Here is a 13,007-nt window from a genome sequence, read left to right as displayed (position 1 = left end):
AGTTGATGTAGAGCAGCATGAACTTCCATGAAGTTCATAAAAATGCTGAGGACAAGACTGGGGTGTCAGCAGGTCAAAGATTCTGCAAAGATCTGGAAGACATACAGCGGGGTAGATGACCCAGAGCAGCGGAAGCCACAATTCAGTTTGCAGCAGAGGTGGTTCTCCAGTCTGCCTTCCGACACCCCCCAAGTTAGCAGAGAACATAGGGAGGAAGAATAACGTATTTAAGAAGCTGAATGTGCTCATTTGGGAGAAAACAACAACTTTATTGTGGGACTTTTTGAACACACAGAAGTAGAGAGGACAGTGTAAGATGCCACCGTGCATCCATCGCCCACCTTTAAGATCGTCAGCACAGGACCAGTTTGTTTCATTTTATCCCCACTTGCCCTACCCTCAGACCGGGTTGTTTTGAAACAAATCTCAAATGACATAATCATTTCAAGAAGCTGGTTGATCTTAAGGATAAGATGAAAACCCATTCTCTTTTAACAAGAAACAAAAAAAACAAGAGAACTTGTTATCAAAGAAGAACAGAAAGGTATAGCAGAGTCATTCATGGTACATTCTTTTTTTTTTTTTTTTTTAATTTTTATTTATTTATTTATTTATTTTTGGCTGTGTTGGGTCTTCGTTTCTGTGCGAGGGCTTTCTCTAGTTGCGGCAAGCGGGGGCCGCTCTTCATCGCGGTGCACGGGCCTCTCACTGTCGCGGCCTCTCTTGTTGCGGAGCACAGGCTCCAGACGCGCAGGCTCAGTCGTTGTGGCTCACGCGCTTAGTTGCTCCGCGGCATGTGGGATCTTCCCAGACCAGGGCTCGAACCCGTGTCCCCTGCATTGGCAGGCAGACTCTCAACCACTGCGCCACCAGGGAAGCCCCCATGGTACATTCTTGATACAAAGTACTACATAGATTTTGAGCAGTTGATGGTATTTTTGATAAGAATCCTTTTGACTTTTTCACTTGTAATTTCTGCATCACTACACCTGTACATTTGAATGAGGAACGTTACATTTCTTTCATTGATTTTAGTCGGATTACCTGGTTTTACAGTTTAAAATGTTTACAAAATCCATAGTCTTGTAAAACACCATTAACTGATTTTTCAATCTATGAGCAAAACACAGAGGAGTTTTTCTAGAGTTTTAGAACAGAATGTAAATGCTGTAAATCACATAAAAATGGCTGAGTATGCTACGTGTACAGTTAAAGTAGACAAACTACAGATTAAAATAAAATGGGCAACGACATAGAGAAGGTAGTCAAGCTCTTCATCTTTCCTGGAAGGAAACTGATAGATACTGTTTCAAGTTCTGATACATCAAGAAAGGTATAAGATTGATTATTTAGATGATTTAGAGGTGACCACCAAAGAACTAAAAGAAAAATGGTCAAAAATGGCCACCTCTAAGAATTGGATGGGATGAGATCGGGGAAAGAAATGACAAATAATACATATATATAACTATACTTATCTATAATAGTAATAAAAGCAGATATTAAAGGTCACAGACGGCTTTTAATATGTACAGTCACTAAGCCAAAAACTTTTTTGGGCCCAAAGAGTGTTTATCTCACACCATCCTTACAACATGGTGTCCAGAGGAAGAACATTAAATTGCAGGTGCCAGTGTGGCGCTCAAGTCCTTTGTCTTTTAACTTAATGGGGAAGTAACCTGGTAGGTCCTGGCTCGAAATCAGCAACAAGACCCTGGAGGGCTCAGTGGAGTAGCTGGCCAGGGGCAGGAGGGGTCCGGTGCTGGGCAGTGACCTCCCCACAGAGCTCGGGCTGCGGCCCGTCCCCGGCACCGTCTATCATGCAACTCCGTGTGCCTGGACGAAGCAACAGTAACAGACTTTTTCAAAATAACTAGGTACAGAGTGAGTATATGAGGCCACTTTTTTCTGATACGTATTGCCAACTTTTGGTCCTTGAAATGACTGAAGTAACGAGGTAACCAGTTCCTGTTCAGGGTAAGCCGCAGGTGAGCCCTGGGAAGACTGTCTAATGTTCTGTATGTTCCAGTACCAGGCCTGGCAAGTCCCCAGAGAGGAGTCACGTCTCTAGCGAGCCCTACGAGCCCATCTCCCCACCCCAGGTTCCGGTCGTGCACGAGAAACAGGACAGTGTGCTGCTCCTGGCCCAGCGCGGAGCCGAGCCCGCGGAGCAGAGGTGCCTGTGCGCGCGCTGCGTGCCTTTCGTTTTCCTGAAGTCAGTGCGTTTTCCCTCTTCCGGGTCACGTGTCACGGGGATCGTTTTGTTTCTGTGTTCCTAATGACCTAATGCCAGTGGATTTTAATGAAAAAATTGTAATATTTAAATAGCTCATAGAACATAACTGTTCATTATTCTTCTTGAAGTTAAGTCGTCCTAGATCTTATTTTTAAAAGCTTTCTGTCTGTGTGGTCGCTGAACCCCACTTGAGTGCTTGCCGGGCACCCGGCGTCTGGGCTGTGAGTGGAAGGGGGGGGTCACAGTGAGCCCCTGGGCTGGGCTGCTTGCCGTGTGTTCTCTTCGCAGTTTCTGACCCTAACCCAACCCTAGGAATTATTAGATTCTTATTCCCGTTTGGTTTAGATGCCTTTGACTTGGCCCCTGCCTGGTCCACTTCCACCAGCGATCTGTCTAGAGCTCAGGTGGACTCGAGCACTTACTCGGTCACGAGCGTGGCACTGAACTTCTCTGTGGCCAGGTGCACGCTCCTCACCCCGCTTGCCGCTCCGCCCTCACGCTTCCCTCCCTGTGCCCTGACTTCCCTCATCTGAACTCGTGCTGTTTTCTTGGGGTGGAACACCCTCCCCTGATGCTCTGATTTGCTGGTGATCAAATAAAGTGAGAGGGCGTCCAGCTTTAGACCAAGGTCTGTCTCACTCCAAACCGTTGGTGCATTTCTTAACAATGTGTCATAGTTATTTACTTATTGTATATACTAATAGGCAACCAAATAGAGGTTGGTACCTTTCAAGGAAATGAGGACGAAATCCATTTTTGGAAAGGGAATGATGTTAAATTTAATTATACGTTTACATGTTTTCCCCTAAGCTTGTGAGTTTTCTGAGGACAGAGACCACGTCTTAGTCATTTTTCTTTGTCTTCCTTGGATACAGTAGGTGTTCTCACCTACTGTATTTTGAGTGATGGACCAGATTAAATTATCAGCACCTTTCCATATGTTCTCTGTTACTGTCTCTGGCACTAGTTAGATCCTGGGTAGTCCTGCACTAGTAGAGGAAACTTGTTTTTCTAAATGTGGTAGTATAGGAAGCTGCCGATGAAATATGAAAGGAAGTCTTTATGTGAAACTCAGCTCATCTGGTTGCAGGCTTGAAAAGATTCTAATAAATAGGTAATTTTTTTCTACATTGTAGCTATTCTGTTCAAGTCTAATTGTTGCTTAGGTGTGAGTGCTTGCTCACATTTTATAGGCAGGTGTGCTAGTAGTTACAATTTTATTGTACTTCAAAGTAATTCTGCTAGTAAAATAGTTCCCAGCTTACATAGTAACCCTAAATATATCAGTGCCTGTGCTGTTGAGCAGACAGAACCGTGACGAGCGTTCCCATTAATGTCCATTCACTCTCTGTTAAGAATCTTGGTTCTAGATTATCTCTATTCCAGTCCTCATTTTCTGATGTCATCTTTGGGTCCTCAGATGTGATGTCCTCACTGGCTTTTGGTCACACACTGTCCTTAGGCTGTCAGCACAGACAGATGGGGAGGGACTCTGGGACTGGTACTAGCAGGGTAGGAGTGCACGATGGTAACACACGTAACTGTCCGTGACAGGAATGATTCCCGATCACCAGGGAGTATAAGCTACTTGCCTTCATTCTTCACCAAGCTGGAAAACACCTCACCCATGGTTAAATCAAAGAAGCAGGAGATCTTTCGTAAGTTGAACTCCTCTGGTGGAGGTGACTCTGATATGGGTAAGTGGGATTTCTTTCATGAACCCCCAATAAAATATGCATTAGTAATGGTATCTCCAGTGTTGCCTCTCGTGTAATCCTTGAGTTCGAAGGCTCTTACAGGCATCTGTCCAAGCACAGCAGATCCTGAAGCTCCTTCCCAAATGTCTGTGGGCACGAGAGGATTTCCTGTTAGGGAGCAGGCACTTGCCTCTTTCCGCAGCCCTCCATTTTCTCTTGGAACAAGTGCCGGGTCTAGGACGTTTGTTTCTCATGTGGGGCGGGATTAGCCCTCCAGTGTTTTCTGCCCTGGTCTGAGTCTCCTCCGTGCGGGCCGTCTCAGCTGTCTGCAGACAGGTCGTGCCCTTCCAATCTTTTCTTTACACGCACCCCAGATTCAGTGGTTGTCCATCAGGTGGCCTGGTTCTGAGCATTCCTGCCATCCCAAGTGTTCTTCACGAAAAACGCTTTATTCGGCTTAGTCTTTCAGTAGGTTCTGAGTACTGTGGTAGGACCCACACCACATTCATCATTTTAAGGGGGTCTGGGGTCGTATTAGGGTTTTTTGACAACCTATGTGCTGTTATGTTCCAATGCACTTAATGTCGGTACAGATACCAGGCCTCCTGAGATGAGCTGCCCTTGAGCCTCCCCTTGCTGTCCCTTTGTGCCCCGCGCCGAACATGGGACGAGGCCCTCTGTGCTGGCTCCTTTTCTGCGCTGCCGGTGTCTTTGTGGGTGGTGTGCGAATCTGCTAAACCCGCCACCTAGGACGGTGCCAGCATCAGGAGCGGCAGCCGCCACAGCTCCACGTGCAGCACGGCTGTGCTCCAGGCACCGTTCTAAGCGGGAATGTATATAGACTCCTGTAATCTTCAGAACAAACCCTACACCCCACGTGCTGGACTCATCTCCGCTTTGTAGATGAGGAAGCTGAGACTCGGGTTTCGTAACTGTTGCAAGTTACATAACTAGTGACTTGGGCTGTGGTTCAGACTCAGGAATTCCAGCTCCGGAGTCCATGCTTCCAGTAGTTCTGCACTCGGCATCCTCACCCAGGCCGCTGGTAAATGTCCACTGGGATAGAGCTCTGGGGCATCCAAGCCTTTCCTTAGGGTGGATATGCACGTGCCCGCTGTTTTCAGCACTCGTGCCATCACCCAGGCTTACTCGTGGTCCTTGCCTCACGTGTGTCCAGTGATGCAGAAGCTGTGTGGGATGCCCTGTAGAATCCAGGCCTCCTACAATCTGTTTTATTTCTGGGCTACCTGCTATAAACTGCCAGGTGGAGGTGTGTTTGGATCTGTGACACTTTGTGATTAATAAAGGCCAAATGTCCCAGAGAAAAAAGAGGAGCGCGGTGTCACTTGTTGTTTGCGTAGTTACCCTAGCTCTTGATGACTAGATTCACTTTTTAAATGGCAACAAACCGTCTAAAAGAAATACTTTAGAAGGCTGACCAGAGTTGCCCTCAGGCTTACAGATATTCTTTCTTTCTTCTTCTTCGGGAGGAAATTCTTCTTGGTAGGAAAATGCCATGTATGAATTGAAGAAGCCTACTTTATGGTTTTCTTCTCTCTTCTAATGTTTTCCATTGTCCTTAGGCAGCAGCTCGGTCATTCATTCATTCGATAATCATTTATCGAGCGGGGTGCTCTGTTGGGTGCTTTTAGAATGACAGGTGGTCTCTACTCTGTGAACATGTATAATGAAACAAGTATCTAACTTTAACAGAAGATAAATTTTATTAAGATCGTAAGGCAAGTACTAACAAAATTTGCTTTAGTTTGGGATTTCTGATTGTGGAAAGGGACAATTAAGGGGTTGTACTAAGGAACCAGTGGGCTTGTGGGACCCCAGGCACATTGGGTTCTCACCAGGAAGTAGAACTGAGAAATCCAAGCCCTGGCCAACCAGGACAGCTTCACTTCACCTCACCTCAGGGCTCCCACCGAGGACATCAGTGCCTTTACTCTGCAAAAAACTTCATGCTTTAAAACTTACTCTATCCGATCTCTCTGCCGCTGTTGACATTAGTGACCCACTTCCCTCTTCCAGAAATACTTTCTTCTCTTGGCTTTCAGGTACTGCTTTCTCCTGTTTTTTTCTCCACTTCTTTGACCATTTCTTACGTCTCCTTAGAAGCTAGGTCTTGCTTTGCCTGGCCCTTGGATGCTGGTTTTCCAGTTTCTCCTCTTGCACTGTATTCTGAGTCATTTCATCCACTCTAGCGGTTTGCACTGTGTGCTGAAAACTCCCAAACTTGTATCTGGAGTTCAGCTTTTTGTACTAAGCTCTACTTACAGATCTTTGCTGCCCTCATTGCTTCTTGAATGTCTTACTGGCTCCTTAAATGTCTAAAATGACTTCCCACGCTAGCTCTCCACACATCGACCTCTGTTCCCCCCCCCCCTCCTCCTCCACGGTTCCCTCCCGAGGCTCCACAAATCGCTCTCCCCGGGTCCTGTCCGTGGTCTTCACCCCGATGCTGCTTCCTCCTACTGTCACGTCAGCCTCAACAGCTCCTGAGTGCCTGTCTGCGTTTCCCTCATTTCTGAGTAATTACCATGTCCTCTCGTAAGTCTGCCCATCTGTCTTACACCAGGGGCCCTCAACCTTCACTACCCATCACAGTCACCTGGAGGGCTTGTTAAAACACGTGCCTACGGGGCTGCAGGAATCTCAGAAACCGGCACTTTACTAAGCTCCCCAGGTGATTCTGACCTGATGGCCTCAGAAAGTACCCCGCTGACCTGTGAGCTCCCCAGGTGAAGGAAGGGGTGCATTTTAAGTCCAGTATCTTAGTGTTATCGTTGGTTGAACAATACGAAATTGTCTTCATATGACCATTTTTGATCAATATGAAGGTGATTTTATTACTCAGCCAAATAATCGCTCAGTAAGTATTTGTGAAATGAGTGAGTCCTATTCCCCAGGTTTTGTGGTAACTACCAGGCTGGCCCTTCCACCCTGTGCCATTTCAAGTTCAGTTCATCTGCCACTCCCTGACCTGTAAGGGAGGAGCCTGGGCCACGTGGTCCCTGCCGTGCAGTCTTCCTGGAGCTTCCTCCTCCCGCCCGGGCAGTTCTCCCTGATCCCAGGAGTCATCGTCTGGGCTCCCACGCGCTCCCCATCTGCACGGACGGGCCCCCTTCTGGGGTCTTGCCCAAAACTGCACATTCTTCTCTGGGACACCGCTTGTTTACAGCCACCGACTGACTTCCTACATTCTTTGTCTTTAAAAGTCTCAGCATCGAGCTGGAAGACGTGATGAAAACACCGTTTATGTTCCCAAATTCCTTCTATTTCTGGCACAGTGCTTTACAAGTAGCTCCCAGGTTGTCCCAGCTGTTGTCATTCAAACTGAGCAAATGACAAAGTGCACAGTTAGCAGGAATGAACAGAACCAACAGGCAGAATCTTTCTCTCATCCTGGGATCAAAAAAGTAGTTTCCAGGTAGCCACAGCAGGGACACACGCGGTCGTGTTCATGCCGTTCACGGGGCGTCTTTCCCCCGGATCTAATCTCAAACTCGGATATTTGCAGGGTCTTCTTAAGAGTCACCGTCTCTTCCCCGGCGAGCCTGGGTTCCTGTTCTGAGGGCAGCTTTTCCCTCTGTGTGTTCCTCCAGCACTGCAAAAGTTCCTTTTCTTCCTGGGCTATATTATAGTACTCCTGTTCTGATTTCTTACTTTCTGATTTCTTTGAAAAAGAAAAAAATTATTTCTTTCACTTTATCTTCACTTAATGGGTGAAAAATAAAGTTGAGATCATGGAAAATAAAAAGGTTAGTTTTATTGCAGGATTTTTTTTTTTTGAGACTTTATCTCTTTCGATGTACGTGATTATCACATCTCAGTTAACTTGAATGTTTGTTTAAATACAGCAGCTGCTCAGCCAGGAACTGAGATCTTTAACCTGCCGGCAGTCACCACCTCAGGTAAGATTCAAAAGACATTGTTTGCCAATAGGAAACTGATACAGTAGCAGTCAGTCCAGCAAATAGGTATTGAATACCGACTGCATACAGGAAACTGCTCCAGGAAAGCTCATCATTTAGTCAGGGAGGGAGGGAGTCAATGGCGTTAAATAATGAGTTGAGATTCAGTAAGTACTTGTTGAAAAGATAAATGAAGAAAGAGAATCAAAACTATTAAAGAGCTAAAAAGGGAAGAAAGCCGTCGTCGCGTAACTCTCACACAAGTGGGTGCCTGACTTAACAAAGAAAAACACATTGCCTGTGAGTTACGCTCGCTGGACTTAGCCGGCCTCCGTGTGGGCTCTGTGTTGTAGGCACTTTGCCAGGTGCTGCATGTCCTGGGGGGGCTCCTGTCTCCCGACCTGCCCTTGGAATCAGGCAGACGTGTCGTGCTCGTCTTTTGCAGGCTCCGTGAGCTCCCGAGGTCATTCCTTTGCTGACCCTGCCAGCAACCTCGGGCTGGAGGACATCATCCGGAAGGCTCTCATGGGGAGCTTTGAAGACAAAGTGGAGGACCACGGGGTCGCCATGCCCCAGCCCCTGGGGGGGGTGCCTGGTGGCGCCGGCACCTCGGTGGTGACCAGCGGTGAGGCCCGGAGAGAGGAAGGGGACCCGTCACCTCATTCAGGTAAAGGGCTCATTTCCGTGCTCTTCTGCCGCCTTTCCCAAGAAAAAGCCAATTTATACCCCAAGTTCTAACGGATCACTAAGAGATGTCACTTATGTGCTCAGAGTCACCTCTGAAGGTTTCAGTTACTTAAACCAAGTCTTTTTTTAAACCTGCTCAGACATGTTAGTAATATGAAATTTAAAACGATGAAAATTTTTACCCAGAAAGTTACCCTCCAGCATATCAGTGTTTATTTTTGCTTGCATCTAGTCCTTATCTGTATACATACACTGTAATTGTAATACAAGTGCAATTTCATACTCTGTTTTTGAATCGAAGTAACTTACTATTATAATAAAAATGACAGGCTCAGTATAAAAGAATTTTAAGCCACAGAAAAGAGTAAGGGAAAAAAACCAGATCACATCGTCTAGAAAGCTAGTGTTGTTGTTTACATAAAAGGACAGCTTATTGGAATGAGATAAATTTATGCATCCTATTAAAAGCAAGCACACAAAAACCAGGACTCTACTCTTTATATATGTATATATAACCTTTTTTCTTAATCTTTTGAGAATATCTTTTATACCTTAAAAACTACCTGAAGGTCAGCAACATCTCAAGTTTAGTTTATTTTCCTGTTATGGTCAAACAAACGATCTCACTAAGGTTAAGAAAAAGAGATTAGGGGTTTTAGTTATTTATTTTTACATATATATGTTAATTTTAGGACAATATGAATTTACTTCCTGCTCTAAAAGATGAGCCACTGTCTCCCACCTCTGCTCTAACCTTCCGATTTTTACTGATTTTAAGTGTGTGTGTTTTAAGGTTGTACTATTGGTGACTTACACAATTACAGTTATCCTGGTTACATAATCTTTCTATTATGGTGTTTCTTTCTGGGAAAGTTTTCACACCGTTTTCTCCAAAAGGCTGCTGTATCCTGAGGTGCATGCGCGACAGTGTCTTCTTGCCGCCTTTATGTTTGAGACGGCGGTTTGGCAGGTCATAATACGCAGCACGTACTTTTCTCAAAACATCCCGTAGACACTGTTAGGTTTTTTTCTGGCGTTCACTGTTGTATAAAAAATAAGACCAGATGTCTCCCCCGCCCCCACCTCTTTTTGGTGGTGACTCTCTGCCCAAAGAATCCTTTTTTTCCCTCGATTTCGATAAATGTATCATGCGTGTGTTAGTGTTCCCCATCCTGTATCAGATCTCCTGATCACAGGAGGGCATCTGCCCCTTCAGGTTGGTTTCTGCATTCAGGGAAACGTTCTATCCAATGTTCCTCTTAGTTATTTTCTCCTTCTTTTTGGGGCCCTCCATTTCAGAAACAGTTACCTTTTTGCTGGATAGTCTTTGTCCTCTGTATCTGTTAACCTTCTAATTATTTTAGTCATCTTGATCTTTTTCTGTTGCTTTTACTGCGAGTCTCTCAGATTTTTCCTTTGCACTAATAATTCCCTTTCCCTCGTGTCTATTCTGACCCTTGCTGTCTGTCTTTTGTTTCCTAAGCCCTTTCGCCCCTTTCATTTTGGTTATCTATTCTTTGAGCTTCTTGCTTAAACTGGCCTCATGTATTCCGAAGTTTTCTCCAGTGTTTGAATCACCTTCCCTGCCCCCGCCCATTTCTTTATTATATTCTCTTCCTTATCATCAAGGATTTGCATTTCTTCTTTTTCCAGATAGTTGGAGGGGACAAAGTTGCTTTCTGTTCCCTTTCTCTGCGCCTCGGAGGACTGGGGGCAGGGTGGAACTGTTCTGCTCGGGGGGCTGAGGAAGACACGTGCTCGTGACCTGGACTCTCATCTCCTCTGAGATCTTCTTAACGTTTTGTTCTAGAGCCCACTTGGGGCTTCCCACTCCTGCGAACTTCTGCTGAGTTCATCAGCTGTACAGCCTGGAGAAGCAGAAAGGGCCACCTTGACTTGTCAGGCTCTGCTGAGGTCCAGTAGTGCCCTGAAGGGGCTTCTGTTCTACAGTTTTCTTCCTCCTCTGTAAACTGGTGGGGGAGGAGAAAGTGAGGATTTAAGATGTTTGTCAGGCAGCTTTCATTTCCTTAAGCAGTTTCTGTGCTCCAAGGCCAAGAAAGAAATGATGTTCCAGAAATGCTAGTTCCTTCATTACATGTTTCTGAGCTTATGGCATGAGGACATACCCCTTTTTGACTTTCGCTGCTATAAGTAAATTCTGGCTTTCTTTTAAATATTACTTTTTTACTTTATTAGGCACTAGGATTTGGATTCTTCATGCTACCATTTTGCTTCCTTCACTTAGCATTAGATAATCATCAGCATTTTGGTAGATTTCAAAGTTGAGAACATAATTACTAAATATCAGCAGTAATAATTTATTTCACTTTTAGGAGGAGTTTGCAAACCAAAGCTGATCAGCAAGTCAAACAGCAGGAAATCGAAATCTCCTATCCCGGGGCAAGGCTACTTGGGAGCTGAACGGCCCTCCTCGGCCTCCTCTGTGCACTCAGAAGGGGATTACCACAGGCAGACGCCAGGCTGGGCCTGGGAGGACAGGCCCTCCTCGACAGGTGAGGAGCTGCTGGGAGTCTGAAAGCAGCCGACATCAGTGCCTTGGTTAGCGCGGCTTCGAACACCGCTTCCATTACAGCCTCATTAGGGGGTTCCACTGTCCGGAACAGAAGCTGAACGCATATAACCTAACCCTCCTTCTCCCGCAGGCTCGACGCAGTTCCCCTACAACCCCCTGACCATGCGGATGCTCAGCAGCACGCCCCCTGCGCCTGTCGCCTGTGCGCCCGTCGCCTGTGCGCCCGTCGCCTGTGCGCCTGCCTCTGCCAGCCCCGCCGCCCCTCACCAGCCGAGCAGGATCTGGGATCGGGAGCCGGCCCCGCTGCTCTCCGCGCAGTATGAGACGCTGTCCGACAGCGACTGACCTGCGGGAAGGGGTCCCGGGGCCCCCCGGGCGGGGGAGGGGCTCTAGTTTCTGGTGGTTTCAGTTTTAATTGCAGGCCAAAAGCCTGCCCTCCTAGGACTTGTGCCCAGAGACTTTTCAGGAGAGCCTGGGCCACAGACGACGACGAAATGATGGAAGTTTATTTCAAGAGTCAAATGCGGGGAAAAGGCTGCCCTGATATTAGGCAGTTCAGTGGATTACAATAATAGTGGAGGGTTGGAATGTAGAGTTTTTAAAAAGTGGATAATTCCTGTTCTTACATCTGTTTGTAAAGAATGTCTTTAAATCACTCTTCTGTAAATAGATGACCTTTTTGCAGTGTTTCCCCTCGCTCTAGTATCTCGTGTACTTATATTCAACTCAGCGCATCAGCTCGGGGGGTAATTTTTAAAAATCTCGTCTTTTTAACCTTTGCCTTCTAAACAACTTCATACAGCCCAGTTATACAATGTTGGCTGTCACGGGCATTGTACTTTTATCCAATTTTGTTTCCTCCAAACTCAGATTCCCAGTGATGTTTAAAATCTTGTGATAAATGTTTAGATTTTTAACACAGACCCTGTCATAAAATCTGTACGTTAACGTATTAGGGTCAAAAGGAGAAACAAAATTCTGCCATACTGTAAATTTCCAGTGCAGGCTTTAATTTTTTTTAAATTAGAAGCACTGAAAAAATAGTACTGCATGGGTATTGTTATAGTTCAGTTTTTAACGTTTTAAAGGCTTATTTGAGGCATACCTCACTGTTATGCACACTGGTAATTAACCACGCCCAAGAACTCCTTTTCTCCTGCATTTGATGCAGCCCAACAAAGCTTTTGTTTTGAAATAAATCTGACTGCCCTGTCCATTAGCTACAGTAGATTATTTGTGATTTAAGGCTTTCGGTGTCTCAGGTTTCAAAGGAAAAACTTACACTTTCCTTTAGTTTGATATCTATTACTGGTGGAGTCAGAAGGTTACCATCTGTGCAGAGCCTCAGCGTTTCAGGTTTGCTTCGTGCCGCACGTCCTGAGCTCTCGTGGGGAGCAGCCGGTCCTTCCCCTTCGTGCCACCCTGTGCTTACGTTCACTTTGACTCCTCGTGGGCAAGAGTTTGTCAGATGTTTTTATTTCACTGACTCTCAAGAAGCAAATAACTTAAAAGACTGAATTTTAAACCCATTATGGTACTAGAGGATCAGTCTTACCCTTCAATAATAATTGCTTGTTGAATTAAAATTTTTTTTTCATACAACTTTAACATAGCATTGAAGCATCCTTCTGTAGCACACGGATGCTAATGGTTTTGGGGGAATGCCACCGAGATAGAGGTCTCTCAGGATGATAAAAACTAGCACTTTATAGACTCTTAAGTAGACCTGAGCTTTTGAGCAAAAGTACTCAAGCCTCTAAAGACAGCAGGTGTCCGACAACCACTGACTAAGCGCCTCCTTTGTAGTGGAGGGGACCTTGTCCCCTTTTTATAGATGTGGATGCAGGTTCAGTACATTGCCCACACGGTTAAATAAGCAACAAAGACAGGGCCACAGACCGACACTAGTCTGAAGCCAAGGGAACTGTACACCT

The 13,007-nt window shown here is 45.8% G+C and overlaps 1 protein-coding gene across 14 annotated transcripts in view; it reads left to right on the top strand.

Moving 5' to 3' along the window:
* The window catches only part of NCOR1 (nuclear receptor corepressor 1), a 144,697-nt gene extending 132,399 nt beyond the window's left edge, over positions 1 to 12,298 (top strand). For 12 of the 14 annotated variants that reach the window (XM_061176720.1, XM_061176730.1, XM_061176726.1 and 9 more), the window contains 6 exons: positions 2,030 to 2,176; positions 3,791 to 3,933; positions 7,800 to 7,853; positions 8,299 to 8,520; positions 10,874 to 11,053; positions 11,204 to 12,298. In XM_061176720.1, coding sequence (XP_061032703.1) covers positions 2,030 to 2,176; positions 3,791 to 3,933; positions 7,800 to 7,853; positions 8,299 to 8,520; positions 10,874 to 11,053; positions 11,204 to 11,418 — 961 coding nt within the window. In that variant the 3' untranslated portion in view covers positions 11,419 to 12,298. The remainder of the gene's footprint in view (positions 1 to 2,029; positions 2,177 to 3,790; positions 3,934 to 7,799; positions 7,854 to 8,298; positions 8,521 to 10,873; positions 11,054 to 11,203) is intronic. The other 2 variants (XM_061176728.1, XM_061176723.1) reach the window with 2 other exon arrangements.
* The last annotated feature ends 709 nt before the right edge of the window (positions 12,299 to 13,007 follow it).

The sequence above is a fragment of the Eubalaena glacialis genome, chromosome 19, assembly GCF_028564815.1.
Source record: "Eubalaena glacialis isolate mEubGla1 chromosome 19, mEubGla1.1.hap2.+ XY, whole genome shotgun sequence".
NCBI classification, from domain to species: domain Eukaryota; kingdom Metazoa; phylum Chordata; class Mammalia; order Artiodactyla; family Balaenidae; genus Eubalaena; species Eubalaena glacialis.
This window is presented reverse-complemented; position numbering and strand designations above follow the sequence as displayed.